The following is a 14,398-nucleotide window of genomic DNA, read 5'->3' on the forward strand; positions in this document are numbered from 1 at the left end:
CACACGGTTTTTGTCTGTTTTTGCAAATTACTCTCTAAGCATCCTTTTCACTTTGCAGACATTTATTCACTTAGCAGACATTTTTCCAGAGCAACATACAATGAATACTATCTAGCATTTAGCTGACACCTTTATCCAAGATTGCTACAGTGCTGGATACACTATAGTACACTACTTGCTGTCATTACCCATCTATACATTTATTCATTTACATTACATTTAGATTTATTCATTTAGCAGACGCTTTTCTCCAAAGCGACGTACATCTCATTGCTCTATACAACAGAGCAATGTAACACACACACACACACACACTATGGGCAATTTCGAGTCACCAATTCACTCAAACCACATCTTTGAACTGTGGAAACCAGAGCACCTGATGGAAAGTCACATGAACACGGGGAGAATACGCAATAGCCTCACAGATCGAGCAGGGATCAAACCCATGCCCACTCAGTGCTACCTGCTGCAGCACCCTGCTACTAAAATATAAATGAGCCAGCAAGTAGGGTAATGGTTACAGCTGTTGCCTTCCAGATCCTGCTGTCCCTTCCCTATACTGATATAGTAAAAATTACCCTGCTGAATAAATGGGTAAATATCGTTATTTTGGTAAATACGCCTAGCATTTTAAGCAGAAAAGTTTCGGGTAAATGAATAAAGAATATACCACTGTCTTGATGTACCTCCAGATTACCAAAGTAAAGTAACATGAGGGATAGTAAAACACTCAGTCCACTAACGTCCAGGATCAAGAAAGAATTGGCTTCCCTGGAAACAGTCACCAGTCTCAACACAGTGAGAGAATTCATGGACACCGAGTGCAGAAGACTTTGTATTTTTTATTAGTTTAACAAAAAATATTTTTGTTTAATTTTTTTCACTGTAAAAAAGGAACCCCACAAGGAATATTTCTTACATAATGATCAAGGATTTTTATTATTTAGTCTTTTCATCGGTTTCAGTATCATTACAGAAAACGTTATAGTACAGAGTTTTTCAATATCTCCTCATTACTTAATAATTTCCTCAGGAGTGCTGGTCACAGATATCTGTACAATATTCTTTTTTTCTGTACATTTCACGTATAGTTGATTTAAAAAGGCTGCCAGCACTTAAAGAAGCTGTTTCTCCTGTTGGAATTTTACTTAAATAAAAGATTGTTTTCCAGTGACCCTGCCCCTGGGGGGGCCGAGCTGTACCTGGTCAGGTGACTGTAAGGAAGCGTCCAGGTCTGGGGCATCCCAGCGTGTGACCCCACACCCTTGCCCTGCCCACGCATTTGGCACTGTGCACATAAACACAACTCACAAGATAAACAACAAGCAAAGCTGTTTGTGAAGCGGTTATGAAGCATACTAAGAAGGGAAAAATATGATCTAAACACTAGTAAGAAAGAAAGTAGAAAGCGCTCTTGTCTTCAAGAGCACCATGGGCATCCGCAGTCATTTTAAGGGTTTTCTTTTATTTTCATAAATGTATTCTCTGAAGATGAGAAAATAAGAAGTCTTCTTCCCTGGCAGGCACCTACAGATTTCTATTAAAATGCTACTGCTATACTGGTCTAGCATTGAACACACAAAGCAATTGCAATGAAAGAGAACAAAGTTGTCCTAATATGATAATAATCAAAGTAGTAGTAATAATAATAATTATTAATAATTAATATATTACAGAATAAATCTCTTATCTTTTTATATTTAGATTTTTTTTAACTTCAAAAGTTATATTTTCTTTGAAATCCTATCTTTATTATTTTTTAACGTATTAATTCGTTTATTTTGTGTTCAAGATGTTGACTAAACTTCATCAACATTATCCAAATCAATAAAAACTAGCTGTGCCATTGCATATTACAGAATAGTCAATGATATGTGGACATGCACCGTTAACCTCTCCTCCTTCTCTTGCTTCACCTTACGTCTCTGCCTGTCTCATCCCTGTCCCCTTGAGAAGACATCATAGCCGGCCGATGACCATGACATCCACCACCTCGCCCTTGTGCAGCTCCACGTATTGCTCTGTTTTGGGAGGTAGCATCAGGAGCCCATTGGCACTGCGCATGCTCATCAGTCGACTGCTCATTTGGTTCCCTGTGGGAATCAGGAGATACCCGTCAGTCTGCAAGTAATACACTGAGTCTAGTCGGTAGAACTCTCATGTGTTTCTATGAATGTGTTTTACATGGTAGACCCAGGTGAGTGACAGTTTGTACCTGTACTCTGTGCCCACGGCAATGGCTCCTGGTGGTGCCAGGTGAGGATGCAGCGGTGGTACTCGGGGCGGGGGTCCAGCTTAACATCACATGACAGCTGCAGGAGAAAGTTCACGCTGATGACCCTGCACCCACCACAGAATTTCTTCACAGCCTCCAAAAGCAGCGTGAACTTCGCACCTACCCTTGCTTTTATGATGGTCGGCCGAGGGTCCAAGATCCCCTGCATCTTCCTCAGGGCTGGGATTACAAAGAGGTTACAGGTGACAACCGCGGACACTGGGTTACCTGGAGACAGAGGGACAGGAAGGAAACAGATGGGTAAAGATGCAAGGGAGTACTGGTATACATTCTACTTGGCTCTGAGATAGCTGAAATACATGTGTTCACAGGGACTGGGAAGGTGGAGTGTGATATGCCTTCAAGCTCAGAACGAATTCCATCTTCACTGAGAAGTGAATGAGCAGAGGTCTGTGGAAAATGACAAGTGAGGCCCCACAGCGCCTTGATTGCCTCTAATCCAGAAAGTGGCTTTAAAGGCCATGGGCACATGATGAATAAGCAGGGTTCCCCGTGCCACCCCTGTCTGGTGGAAGTCACCGCAAGGGGAACACAATGACACTGCCAATGACACTGCCAATGACACTGTCTGTCCAGATTAGCCTGTACTAGAAGCCCTACACTCCGCTTCTCCAGTGAGCCTACAGGGTGCTGCAAGTAAACCCGCTGTTGTAACGAGAAAAACCTGACAAATGTCATCCAGCGTACAGCGAGTTGCTCCAGGACTGCTCTGTCGGGGGCCACGTGTGCTACAGCATCTGAAATCTGTGTACCTGCACACCTCACCTGGTAGAGCAAAGATGAGTTTGCGAGCACCATCCATATCCAGCGTGGCAAATGTTGTGGGGAGACTGAAATCAGAGGGACAACAGGCTGATGAAAACACCGATAATGCAACGGAGATTCAGCGGTGGTTTTACAGAGAAAAGTAAAGTAAAGCTTACTGGAAATGCACTGGAAAAATTAAAGACATTAGCCATAATCATAATAAGGTTACCCTGGTTTCATGAAAACTCGTCCAAAGTGGATTTGAGCATGGAGATCGATGTCCAACACCTGCTTCAGGTAGTCCTAAAAGAGGACAACAAATCTTTAACTACTTCAGTTTAAGGAGCTGGGTTTCAGAGTGAGGAACAGCGTTCGGCTTCTGTTTGAGCCTCGGCAGCAACAAAAATGCTCATACCCTGCATAAACAGGCTGCTAAGGAGACAAGACACAGACACACACACACACACACACACACCCACCCACCCCAGCTCTCGCACCAGACAACAACATCCTAGATTAAAGAGAATTTGTTTACTCCAGTCGCCACTTTTCCTGGTTCTATCTCCTGTGATAGAAACATGCTTGTTTTTCTGTCATCTACGGCAGACAGTGAGTGGCACAAATTGTTAATGTAACAGTGGTGTCAAATAGCACAAACACCCTGGAGAGAAAAAACTGTGCCGGAAAGGCTCTGAAGACAACATGCTATTGGCGAAAACCATTTAGTCTTTAACTTGTCCACGGGGTGGCAGTGCTGATTCCATACAAAAATTCACAATGCATTGCTCTACATCAAACAATCTCCTCCCTGTGCAGTGGAATATGTATCTGGGTAATGAATGCAGCAATTGTTCCTTGCACAGTACAACGGAGAATTTTCTATGTCCCCGTTATGACCCCGTTACACTGAAGAACCGAGCGTTTTCTGCCTGGCTTTACTAGTGCGTGAACATAGTGCCCGGAGGAGCACAGATCGAAAGCATTCAAGAGGTCTGAGTGTAGTGTTGCTGATTAGTTACCTTCTCACCCATGGAGACACCTCCTGAAGTAATGATGACATCAGCGCGACTGATGCCCTCATTCAAGGCGTTGAGAAGGTCGTCGGGGCTGAAGGGACACAAAGTTTGTTATACCATGAAGACGGCACGGTTAGCAATGATTGAGCCCTGTTCTAGGAAGAGCCGGCGTGCAAAGTCATACTTGTCCCCAACAATGCCCAAGTTGATGGTTGGGTAGCCGTGCTCCTGGATGGTGGCCAACAGCGTGGAACGGTTGCTGTCCCGGATCTTGCCTGGGTGCAGATCATCCTCGGGGTTCAGCAGCTGCACCGCAGAGAGATGAATGTGCCAAGACTTTCAGAACAGGAGGAGAGTGGTCCACATGCACACGGTCCAGAGCAGGAGACCCAGTGGTCGCTCACCTCATTGCCAGTGGACATGACCGCCACCACAGGGAACTTCTGCACCTCCACCTCGGTGACACCCACTGTGGCCAGTAGGCCTATTTCTGAGGGGCCCATGTGGGTGCCCTTGGCCAGAACACATTCGCCACGCTTGATGTCATGTCCAATGGGCCTGCATGCGGACATGCCAAGTTGTTGGGGGGCACTCACTGAACGAGCAAAACTGTGTGTGGTTTGGTGTTGGGGGAATCACTTTCTCGGTTAGACTTAAACCCACCTGATATCCTGGCCTGGACGTGCCTGCACCAGGATCCGCACCTCCAGTTCCTCCGTGCCCTGGAATGACGGCAAAGGATAGTCACCCAGATGCACCCAACAAGCCCTTGTCTCGACCTCCTTGTTGGTCCCCCCAGGCCCTCGGTGCTGAAACGAGGACAGGCACACTCACATCTTCTGACTCCCGGAGGAGCTCGGTGTCCTCCACCTGGACAACGGCATCTGCCCCGCAGGGGATGGGCGCCCCTGTTGTCACCCTCATCACCTGTCCAGGCATCACCGTGTGGGTGGGCTGCAGGAACAGAGGACACGCACAGTCACAAACTCACACATAGAAGCAGGAAACGGCAAAACCCAAATGAAAGACAAAATATTTTCTAAAAAATTATATCGCTTCAGATGTTGAGGTGGTTTAAATCTCACTCCAGGCAGCCGAGGGAATTAAGAAAGTGACTATCAGATGTGTACATACAACCTATGTAGAAACAAGAAGATCCCCATCGCAGGAGCACCTCACCTGCTCTCCGGCCTGCGACTCCCCAATGATGAAGCGATCTCCGGGGCCATCAGCAGCTGAAAGACAGAAGCGGAAAAAGCTGGAGAGGAGGCAGCGTAGGAAAGGGACAAGGGATCGAGGGGATAGAGCCTGCGCGGACCATCCTGAGGACCACGAGCTGGAAACCCCTTTCCCTCCTTCCCAGGCAGCATCATTATCAGGTTTCCTCTCTTCTTTCAGGAGACACGATTATGAGGTAGTAGATGAGGCACTACAAGGGTGCACTATAAGAAGGGCGTGTGAGGGGGAACAAGTCTGTGGGGGTGATTAATGTGTTTAAGAGCAGTGCGCTCGGAGACACAGCTTATAAATAATGTGCAAGCAAATTATGCTGGAGTAAAGCGTGTGAGGCCTCATACCTCTGACAGCATAGCCATCCTTAACAGAGGCAGGAAAGGGAGGCAGATTGTCTTTGGCATAGACGTCCTGCGCCAGCACTCGACCCATCCCATCTGCAGGAGACAGGGGGACAAAATGAGATCAGTTTAATCCAGATGTATACTGTATGTCACTTGACCTTGACTGCTAGAGGTAGACACCTTACAGCTTCTGAGCTTGTCATTGTTGTACCTTTCTGCCTGACTCACCTGGAACACACACACACACACACACACACACACACACACACACACACAGACGGTGAACACGCACTCTACTGGCCTTCCAGATCTTACGGTAGACACACATCAGGGTGCAGTCTTTCGTACTGTACCATTTTTTGTATTCTCTGTTGCAGGATTTCAGTTTTTGTGTTTTAGGCAGCATATTCTAAGTGATTTCAGTGTGTCGAAATGTGTCACAGGACTCACGATCAAGAAAGTGTCAATAAGAATGTTTTGATTAATTATTATATATAGCCAAGTTGTTTGTTTTACTGCTGTTTGAAGAAGTGTTTTCGTTACATAACTAATATAGAAGGCACATGTTTTATGACAAGAGCCCCTGAGAGATTTCAGAAACAGTGGTTTCAGAAGTCTGAACTCCCACCCACATGTTTGCAGTGGAACTTTAATCTCATGCAGTGCAGCGCCTGTGAGAGCTGTCAGTGCGATAACCGTGTCTGTGAGAGCTGTGGGTGCGGTAACTGTGTCTGTGAGAGCTGTGGGTGCGGTAACTGTGTCTGTGAGAGCCGTGGTACACCCTGCAACACTACCACTGTGCTGCAAAATCTGTGCATCTCTTATGCAGTCTTTACTACTCTGTGTGACTTCAATGCACAAAGTAACACAGTGACTCTGAATGAGGGTCCAGGAGCAGCATGCAGCCACGGACTCTGGGCTCCCTCCCTTGTTGAAGAGCATCATTTCAAGATCCAGTGCCTGACTGCCCAGGTCCAGCCCCCTCTTCTTCCACCCAACACCTACCTGCCCACTTCAGAGCAGCACATAGGCACCTCTGGCCTCCCATACAACTCAAGGCACTACATACTGCTAAGAGTAATAAAAAAAAAAAAAAAAACCCAACTTGGCATTTATGACATGGGCTTCCAACTACCAGCCTTCATTTGTAGTCGAACAGCACGTTGGGCTAAATAGCATTGATCTCATATTATCATCCGATCGATAATCTCACTGATGTCCCGCCGCAGTGGAATCTTTCATAAGAAGCCCTGCAGCCAACTAATCACAGAAAGAGACACACACAACTAGACACAATGTCGAGCCCGACAAGACGCAAACCCAAAAAATACACCTCAAAAAGTACAAATGCATTAAAGGTTCATATCAGCACTACATGATGCGGCAACTATACGGTGCCACTTGAAAGTATTTGAACCCCTCGTGTCCCTTAGTTTTACCGTGAAATGGTTACTTAACGAGAAGCAATCGTTCTCACGTGACACAACAGGTGCGTAATGACCAATTCCATATGTTGGTTTCGAGGAAGTCATGTGTGCAGTAGAAACACGAAGCAGTACAGGTGTAAAAATAAGCGAAGCCCAGGTTGCATTGGTTACACCAAGTAGAATCAGGTGTGTAAATCATAACTATTTATTAATTTTACGTTTATTTTAATATTTTATACAAGAATAATGATCTTCCGTATATCCTTCACATACTTTCAAGCAGCACCGTAAGTGCAAAACGAGATTTTTTACTCGAAGCGAAGACATCGATGCTCGTGCAGCTGGAATACCATCTGCATGCAAAAGTAACTGTACACATATACAGTATTTACTCAGCACTTCTTACACGAATGCTGCAGTGTGAGCCCTCGGTAAGGAACCAAAACGTGCCTTCTGCTTTGTACCTCAGAGTAAAAAGTCGTGTGAACAGGCACTAAATAATCCGTGCTGCAAAAATGAGTATCTATTTAGAGCTGTCAGACCTGCCTAACCATGGTGATGAAGTGGAGATGGGAACAGTGTGTAACTTCTGTCTAGTAAAATCCCAGGTGTCTGAAGCTCCAGCAACAGGACCGAACCTTCTCAGTGTGATATGTGGTTGACGTTTAAAGAGGACAATGCAATCAAATGCACCGGACAACCTAATAGTGATTCAAAGACTTCCCTCCCGTGTCTAATGAGAGCCGCAGAGACTCGATGGTCCAAGACAGCCTTCCATATTGCTCTTCTGGACAGGCCATGGACATCTTATCGATCAAGGGGAGCATATCAGTGGGGGAACGTGGGAGGAGAGTGAAATCCTTCCGGACATGTGTCTCTTCCTACTGGGGTCTAAAACTCAAACTGGTATGCTGTGGAGTAAATTCTTGTTGTCTTCTGCATTTATAGATGCATTCTGGGAGTACAGGTAGCTCAATTTATGTAAAAAGGCAAAAATGTTCAGTGTGGCCTACTGATTACAGTTCTGTGACTCAAATATTTTAGGAGGCGACCCAACCAGGGGCAGCAGGTAGTGTAGTGGGTAAGCTTCTGGACCAAGGTTTGCATCCCATCATTTATAACAAGAGTACGTTGGATAAATAAATGTAATGTGACGGTGATGACGCTCAAAGTACGGAGAGTTTGACCGGAAGGCCAAGGGCGGGATTTTACCACGGTAGTTGATGATCTCGGTGCCCAAGACAGCAGTCATCTCCAGCACAGTGATGAAGGCCTTGTCCATGGAAGTGAGAGGGAAGGGGGACATCCGGTGCCTGCGAGCCACCTTGGTGATGTCCACCGCACTGTGACCTGGGCAGCAACGGTGCCAGAAGTTTTTAGGGTCATGAGTTACTGTGGTCGCTTTGAGTAAAACATTTCAGCTGAACTATGAGCTCTGAAAGGGGAACGTCGCTGCAAGATGATAAAGGAGTCAATGAGTAAATATGATGTATCCAGACAAGGGCTCAACAAGCCTGATGTGTTGAAAAGCACTTAGTGTCAAGGGTACACAGCAGGTTGGTATAGCATGTTTGCGACCCTATGCCCCTGTGCCAACAACAGACACTTTCATTATGTTCTTCTGGCTGCTTCATATTTCTCAATTCACCTGTAAAAAAAAAGATATTTGCAAAGATATATTCAATAATTTTATTTGACCTCTATTTGTTCGAGAAGGGGGGCGTGGTGGCGCAGTGGGTTTGATCGGGTCCTGCTCTCTGGTAGGTCTGGGGTTCGAGTCCTGCTCGGGGTGCCTTGCGATGGACTGGTGTCCCGTCCTGGGTGTGTCCCCTCCCCCTCCGGCCTTACGCCCTGTGCTGCCGGGTAGGCTCCGGTTCCCCGCGACCCCGTATGGGACAAGCGGTTTCAGATCATGTGTGTGTATTTCTTAAAGAGGAAAAATTAGTGAGAAAGGTACTGGAGCCCTCATTAAAGCTAACTCTTTTCTTGATGAGTCGATATGACATTTCATGCCGATGCTTTTCAGCGAACACATCATTGTATGACGCCCTTCGTAAAACGTCGCCTCGGGGTGATGAAAAAGGCCAAGGATGGTGAGCTTCTTTGAGGGCCAGGGTGCGATCTCAATGGCACATCGTGACGCGCGTCTCTTTTGTTCGTCCTTTTGCTTGCTGAGAGAAGGCGGCGCCGCTCCTATCGTCCAGGACATCTCCATCGCATAACGCACGCGCGTGTTACGCAGCAGCGCCATCGCACTGCTGCAGTGAGTTTAAAATTCTTGGCGTGAGGTCCAGAGCCCCTGCCTTGACCTCGCATGCACACTCCATCACTTTCCATTTCGCATCACGCTCGAGCTGAACCGCGTGGAATGAAGATACACGCAGCAGGGGGCGCCTCCGCCACGGTGACCGAGGAGAAAGGTGACACTCACTCGCTCTGAGGATGTTTTCTTTACTGCTGCATCTTGATTGCACCTGCAGGGGAGGTGGGGGTGGGGGGGGAGGGAGAGAAACATACCATGAGATCAACCATCCTCATATATCAGCTATTCAAAAATAAGAAAAAGATCCACTGAGAACAAATTCACGTCCCCCAAACACCATCTAAAGACAAGCGCTTTGCTACAGAGAAATATGCTCTCCTGTTTTAATCTCATGCTATTATTATCATTATTATTGGTATTTCCACTGATAATTTAACACATAACTTTGCACATGTACACGTCCACATGCCTGGTCGCTGCCCCGTCTCACAGATGTGCATTCTTCTACACGTCCTGCTCCTGTGCTGTGAAAAAACTGGGCTTTTCCACAGTGCTACGCCGAGGCGCTCGTAGTTCGACACAGTAATAATAATAATGACAATAATAAAAACGAGGGCGCTACCTCTGTGGGCTCTTCGAGAAGAAGAAATCAGTCACATTTAAAGCTAATTTTCACAAAGCGCTTTACAGTAGATACTGTAACGTGTTACAAGTACTACTCGTACTACTACTGCTACTACTACGAATACTGCTACTACTACTAGTAATGATGAAAACATTCTGAACACAAATAATAACAACCGATATCATGAGATTCCCTTAGGCCAAGGACATCAGTGTGTTACTTGCCAAGACAAAAAGCACATGTGTTGAGTAGGGGTGTGGGGGATGTTGTCCAAAGACCCCCTCTGCCTTGGGCTATTTGAGGGGGTGGGGGTGGGGGGTGAGGGTTCATTGCGTTCGGGCAGGTGCTCTTTCATCATACGTTTTTGGTTTATTTAGCACAGGTGTTCCCTGGAGAAACCTCGGAACCCGCACATCGTTGTAAGATCGATGAGCAGAACGAAAGACGCCGGCCCTCTTTCCTAAATTTTAATGGCTGAAACGAGATATCTCGAAAAGGGTCACCCCCAACCCACCTCCCCATCCTTAGCATTACTGTGGCGACCCAACGCCCCTGGCCTAGAGGGACGGTGACAGGAGGGCGAGAGTCCAGTAAGGCCGTCAACGACGCTCTCCAAATGTCCAACAGCAAATAAATGCAAAACGGACGACAGACACCAAAACCAAACCGAAAGAGACGGTAATAAGACAGAGGGGATGGCGTGGGTTGAGCGAGGCGCTGGTTCGGCAGAAAAGCAACAAACACAAACAAAGCGCATGTACACGGAGTCAACCGGGACAAAAGTGAACTCAGGAGAGGAGGAAAAAAAAACCCTAGAGAGCAGAACAGAAAAACCACAGCGATCCAGACACAACAGACAGCTGAGTTTAGGAGGGAATGCAAGAGGACAGAGATGTTCAGAGATGTTGCTAAGAGTGGAGAGTGAGTGAAAGAGAAAGAGAGAGAGAGAGAGAGAGAGAGAGAGAGAGAGAGAGAGGGAGACACGGCGATGGCGAGCGAGGAGCTTGGACTCCAAACGCAAACCGGTATTTGCGAATGGAGGTGGCCCCAGGGTTGGGAATAGTTACTCGCGAGTCGAGGGTCCTACGGGTCCTGCCATCATCTTTAAGCCCCTCCAACCTATAGTGGAGCTATTGCACGGACAAAAAAAAAAAAAAAAAACAAACAAACAAAAGGTTGATCACAGACAAGAGCGGGAGAAATAAAGAGTTTCAAATCACCACTGGATCATTCTAAGCAAGAATAAAAGGCGATATTGAAAGGAGGCAGGTAAAGAAGCAGGCGAGCGGGACAGATGGAGCTAACGTGGGGGCGGTTCGCCAAGTGTGACAGGTATAAAAACGCATTTTCCGCTATGAACACAGGTCACATCGCTGGAGGCAAAGGGCAACAAAGAGGGGAGGAAGCAGAAGATAAAGATGCACAAACACAGCACGGCAAAGCGCTCCGAGGCTTCACACACTGAAAGCAGAGACTTGGATTAGCACTAGGCTCTGGGTTATATTCCGAGTACTCTCTTCATCGCTATAATTTACCACAGATCACATGACGGACGACTTACACACACACAGCACCGATCCTACAATTGCCCTTGACAAAAGCGGTTAAGTGGTGTTGGAGCCTGTTGAGATATGAATGGGGAATCATGAAGACAGTCAAGTCACAGCAGCGGAGCTTTGCACGACACGTGAAATCAATCACTGCACTTCTTCCACGCAACTTCGGGGTGGAACTGAGGGAACGAGACTTGGGACCGCTGGGCGGAGGGTGCGTGGAGAGAAAGCGGTCGCGAGGAGGGCGATCCGGTGCTTGGAGAGCGCGATGCCGCGCTCACGTGACAAACGCAGACACGGCCACAAAACGCACGCGCGCACGAGCACGGCACCTGCTGAGAGAAAAGCTGAGAGAGCACTGAAACGGACGCATACCAGAGGTGAGCCAGGAGAGGCCGGCGGATGGAACGGACTCGACCTCGTGAGTTCGCCGTCAACCACACGCGAGCGCCACACTCGACAACGAAGAACTCTTATCCCAGTCCCCTCCCAACCGCTAGTGCTGCCCTCAAACCCCGTGCATTCCTGTGCTTTGCCACGTGGCGCTGGTCTCTCACCGCGATGGCCTGCGCAAGCCGCTCGCTCGCACGCCGCCGAAACAACCCGTGCTTTCGGATGCGACAACACGCTTTCCGAACGCAGGTCTTGCGTGGCAACATTAACTCGTTACTCCGGCGCCGTGCCCTCGCGTGGCTGTGGGAACCGTTTCGGTAGCGTCCACGTGACCGTCTACGGGTGGCTTACAAGTCGTGAGCCGGAGATCTCGAGGGCGTCTGCGCATCCCTGCGTGCGTCGAATAAAGAAGCAGCTCTTAAAAACAGCGCAGACGCAGGGCTACCGGCCGCGCGACATGTAACGTGCTTACGCTGGAGGTTCGGATAAAGACGAGCGGTTGGGAAAGAGTGCCGTGCGAGCCGAGCCAGCGGCGCGTGGGCGGTGTTCCGGATGGCGCGGGACGCGAGCGCTTCCGCTCTGTGCGGGGAAACGGAAATGACCCGACCGCGGCTGCGTGTGACGGCTAGCGGGAGGACGGGTTTGAAAAATTCTCGAAGACTCTGCCGCACGCTCTGGGGGCTTTGCGGCCCGCACCGGTGGGAACGCCCATCGAGGAGCGCTCCGCACGGGCTCAAGGGTTTCCGTTTCCTGCCAGAGGCCAGGATTAGCAGGGTCTGAGTGGAAGGCTCATCTTCTGAAGCTGGGCAGATGGATGCCGACACCTGAGGCGGCCGACAAATGAGCGTTTAAATGAAAGCAGCCTCGTGCGGCGATGCAATCGGTTTACACTGCAGCCCGGGGAAGTACTGGGGATGGGTTTCCACGAAGTTCACCAGGGAGATCAATGGAAGGAGCGATGCTGCCTGAATGGCGAGAGCAGCCAGGTCACAGAGACGGGAGCGGGCGCCGGCCTCCTCCAGGTGCAACGGGAAGGAAAATCGATGAATCGACGGCGAACGAACGAGCGGGACCGGGAACGGTAATGGGAAGCGATGGCTTCGGCCTGGTGGCACCATCGCTGGCTTCGCGGGGCACGGTGCTCCTGTCGGGGGAATTATGCAGAAGGCGATCTTCGTAAATTGCGAACAGGCAAACCGCGTAAGCGTAAGCAGCCGAAACGGACCGGGAGCATCTAAACCTGGGAGAGCGGCGAAGGGAGGGGAACAAAACAAGAGTGAGTGAATGGAAAGAACAGCACGGAAAGCACGGAAGGGCTTAACTCCAAGGTCACAGCACTTAACGCAGAGCCCCGACTCCCAAGTGTCCTTGAGCGCTGTTGCTTAAGCACCGCACCCCCATCTGCGCTCTGTACTCTCCCTCCCTGCCGTTCCCCCTCGTCCGCACGCGCGTTTCCATCCCCCCGTCAAACCCCTGCAAAACGCCACATCCCGCGGCCCTCTCTCACTGTGGATCTCCGCAAGGAGGGAGGATGAGCGGATGAGTAAACGAACCGATTAAGCGAGAGACGGACGGAGGAACCCAGGAAGAGGACCGCAGCTGTACTTCCAGTCTCGGTGCCCACACGTACCGCTTATGAAGGAGAGGTGGAAACACACTCGCGCGCGCACGCACAAACACGTGGACACACACGCCAGGGGTAATGAAGCGCTTGAAAATGAATGAAGCAGCGCGAAGGCACCAGCGAAAGATAAAAGTAAATACAGAAACCAGTGCGAGGCAGGGTCATTGGACAGTCCGTGGCGGTGTACAGTTGTCGCAAAGCAGTCGCATTGGAGTTCGGAGTTCAAAAGCGGACGCGGTGAAGCGTAAAGACCTCAGTCCAGCACAGATGGTCCCTCCCGGAACAAGCTGTCACCGGGGACGCTACGACCTAAGAGACTCCTCCTCCAAGCTGTCTGGGGTTGGAGGACGGAAGGGGGCTCGCTGACGTAGAGCGCGATGGCAACGCCTGCGAGGACAGACTTATGACCTGTATTGACCCACGCTCTTCTTCGGTGGGCTCCGGGCCCCCGCATCTCACTGTGCGCGCCGGGTGGAGACCTCCTTCGGCGGTGTGACACGTGCGGTGTCGGCGCCGTGCTAGGGTAACTAGGCGAGATGCTGCAGGCGCTGCGTCCCCCTCTTTAGGCTCACGTTGCCCCCGTGGCCCGACGAAGGCCTCGGGCTCGGCTATGCGCCGAAGAGACATTCTCCAGGTCACATCCTCAAACTAAAACTCTCGGAAGTCTGAGAAACTCCCAAGACCCTTTGATTTCAGGACATTTCGTTGCACTTTTCTCAAAATTCCGAAGACATCTCTTCCATTCGCTTTAGTTTACGAGCGATTATAATGTCAACTGTACTCCTTCTCTCGCCGGTAGCCGCAAATTCCATCGCCCAACAATCCTGCGTATTCTGTGCCTCACCTCTTCGAACTGTACAAGGTTTTGGGCTCG

The 14,398-nt window shown here is 49.1% G+C and overlaps 1 protein-coding gene across 3 annotated transcripts in view; it reads right to left on the bottom strand.

The window, feature by feature from the left end:
• Positions 1-1,068: 1,068 nt before the first annotated feature.
• Positions 1,069-14,398, bottom strand: part of gphnb (gephyrin b) — a 78,629-nt gene continuing 65,299 nt past the window's right edge. For all 3 annotated transcript variants that reach the window (XM_018735250.2, XM_018735249.2, XM_018735251.1), the window contains 14 exons: positions 9,498-9,540; positions 8,279-8,416; positions 5,640-5,732; positions 5,242-5,297; positions 4,897-5,016; positions 4,726-4,784; positions 4,467-4,620; positions 4,247-4,368; positions 4,066-4,153; positions 3,276-3,349; positions 3,065-3,129; positions 2,403-2,506; positions 2,219-2,315; positions 1,069-2,096 (listed from right to left, as the gene is read on the bottom strand). In XM_018735250.2, coding sequence (XP_018590766.1) covers positions 1,963-2,096; positions 2,219-2,315; positions 2,403-2,506; positions 3,065-3,129; positions 3,276-3,349; positions 4,066-4,153; positions 4,247-4,368; positions 4,467-4,620; positions 4,726-4,784; positions 4,897-5,016; positions 5,242-5,297; positions 5,640-5,732; positions 8,279-8,416; positions 9,498-9,540 — 1,347 coding nt within the window. In that variant the 3' untranslated portion in view covers positions 1,069-1,962. The remainder of the gene's footprint in view (positions 2,097-2,218; positions 2,316-2,402; positions 2,507-3,064; positions 3,130-3,275; positions 3,350-4,065; positions 4,154-4,246; positions 4,369-4,466; positions 4,621-4,725; positions 4,785-4,896; positions 5,017-5,241; positions 5,298-5,639; positions 5,733-8,278; positions 8,417-9,497; positions 9,541-14,398) is intronic.

The sequence above is a fragment of the Scleropages formosus genome, chromosome 1 (assembly GCF_900964775.1).
Source record: "Scleropages formosus chromosome 1, fSclFor1.1, whole genome shotgun sequence".
Taxonomy (NCBI): domain Eukaryota; kingdom Metazoa; phylum Chordata; class Actinopteri; order Osteoglossiformes; family Osteoglossidae; genus Scleropages; species Scleropages formosus.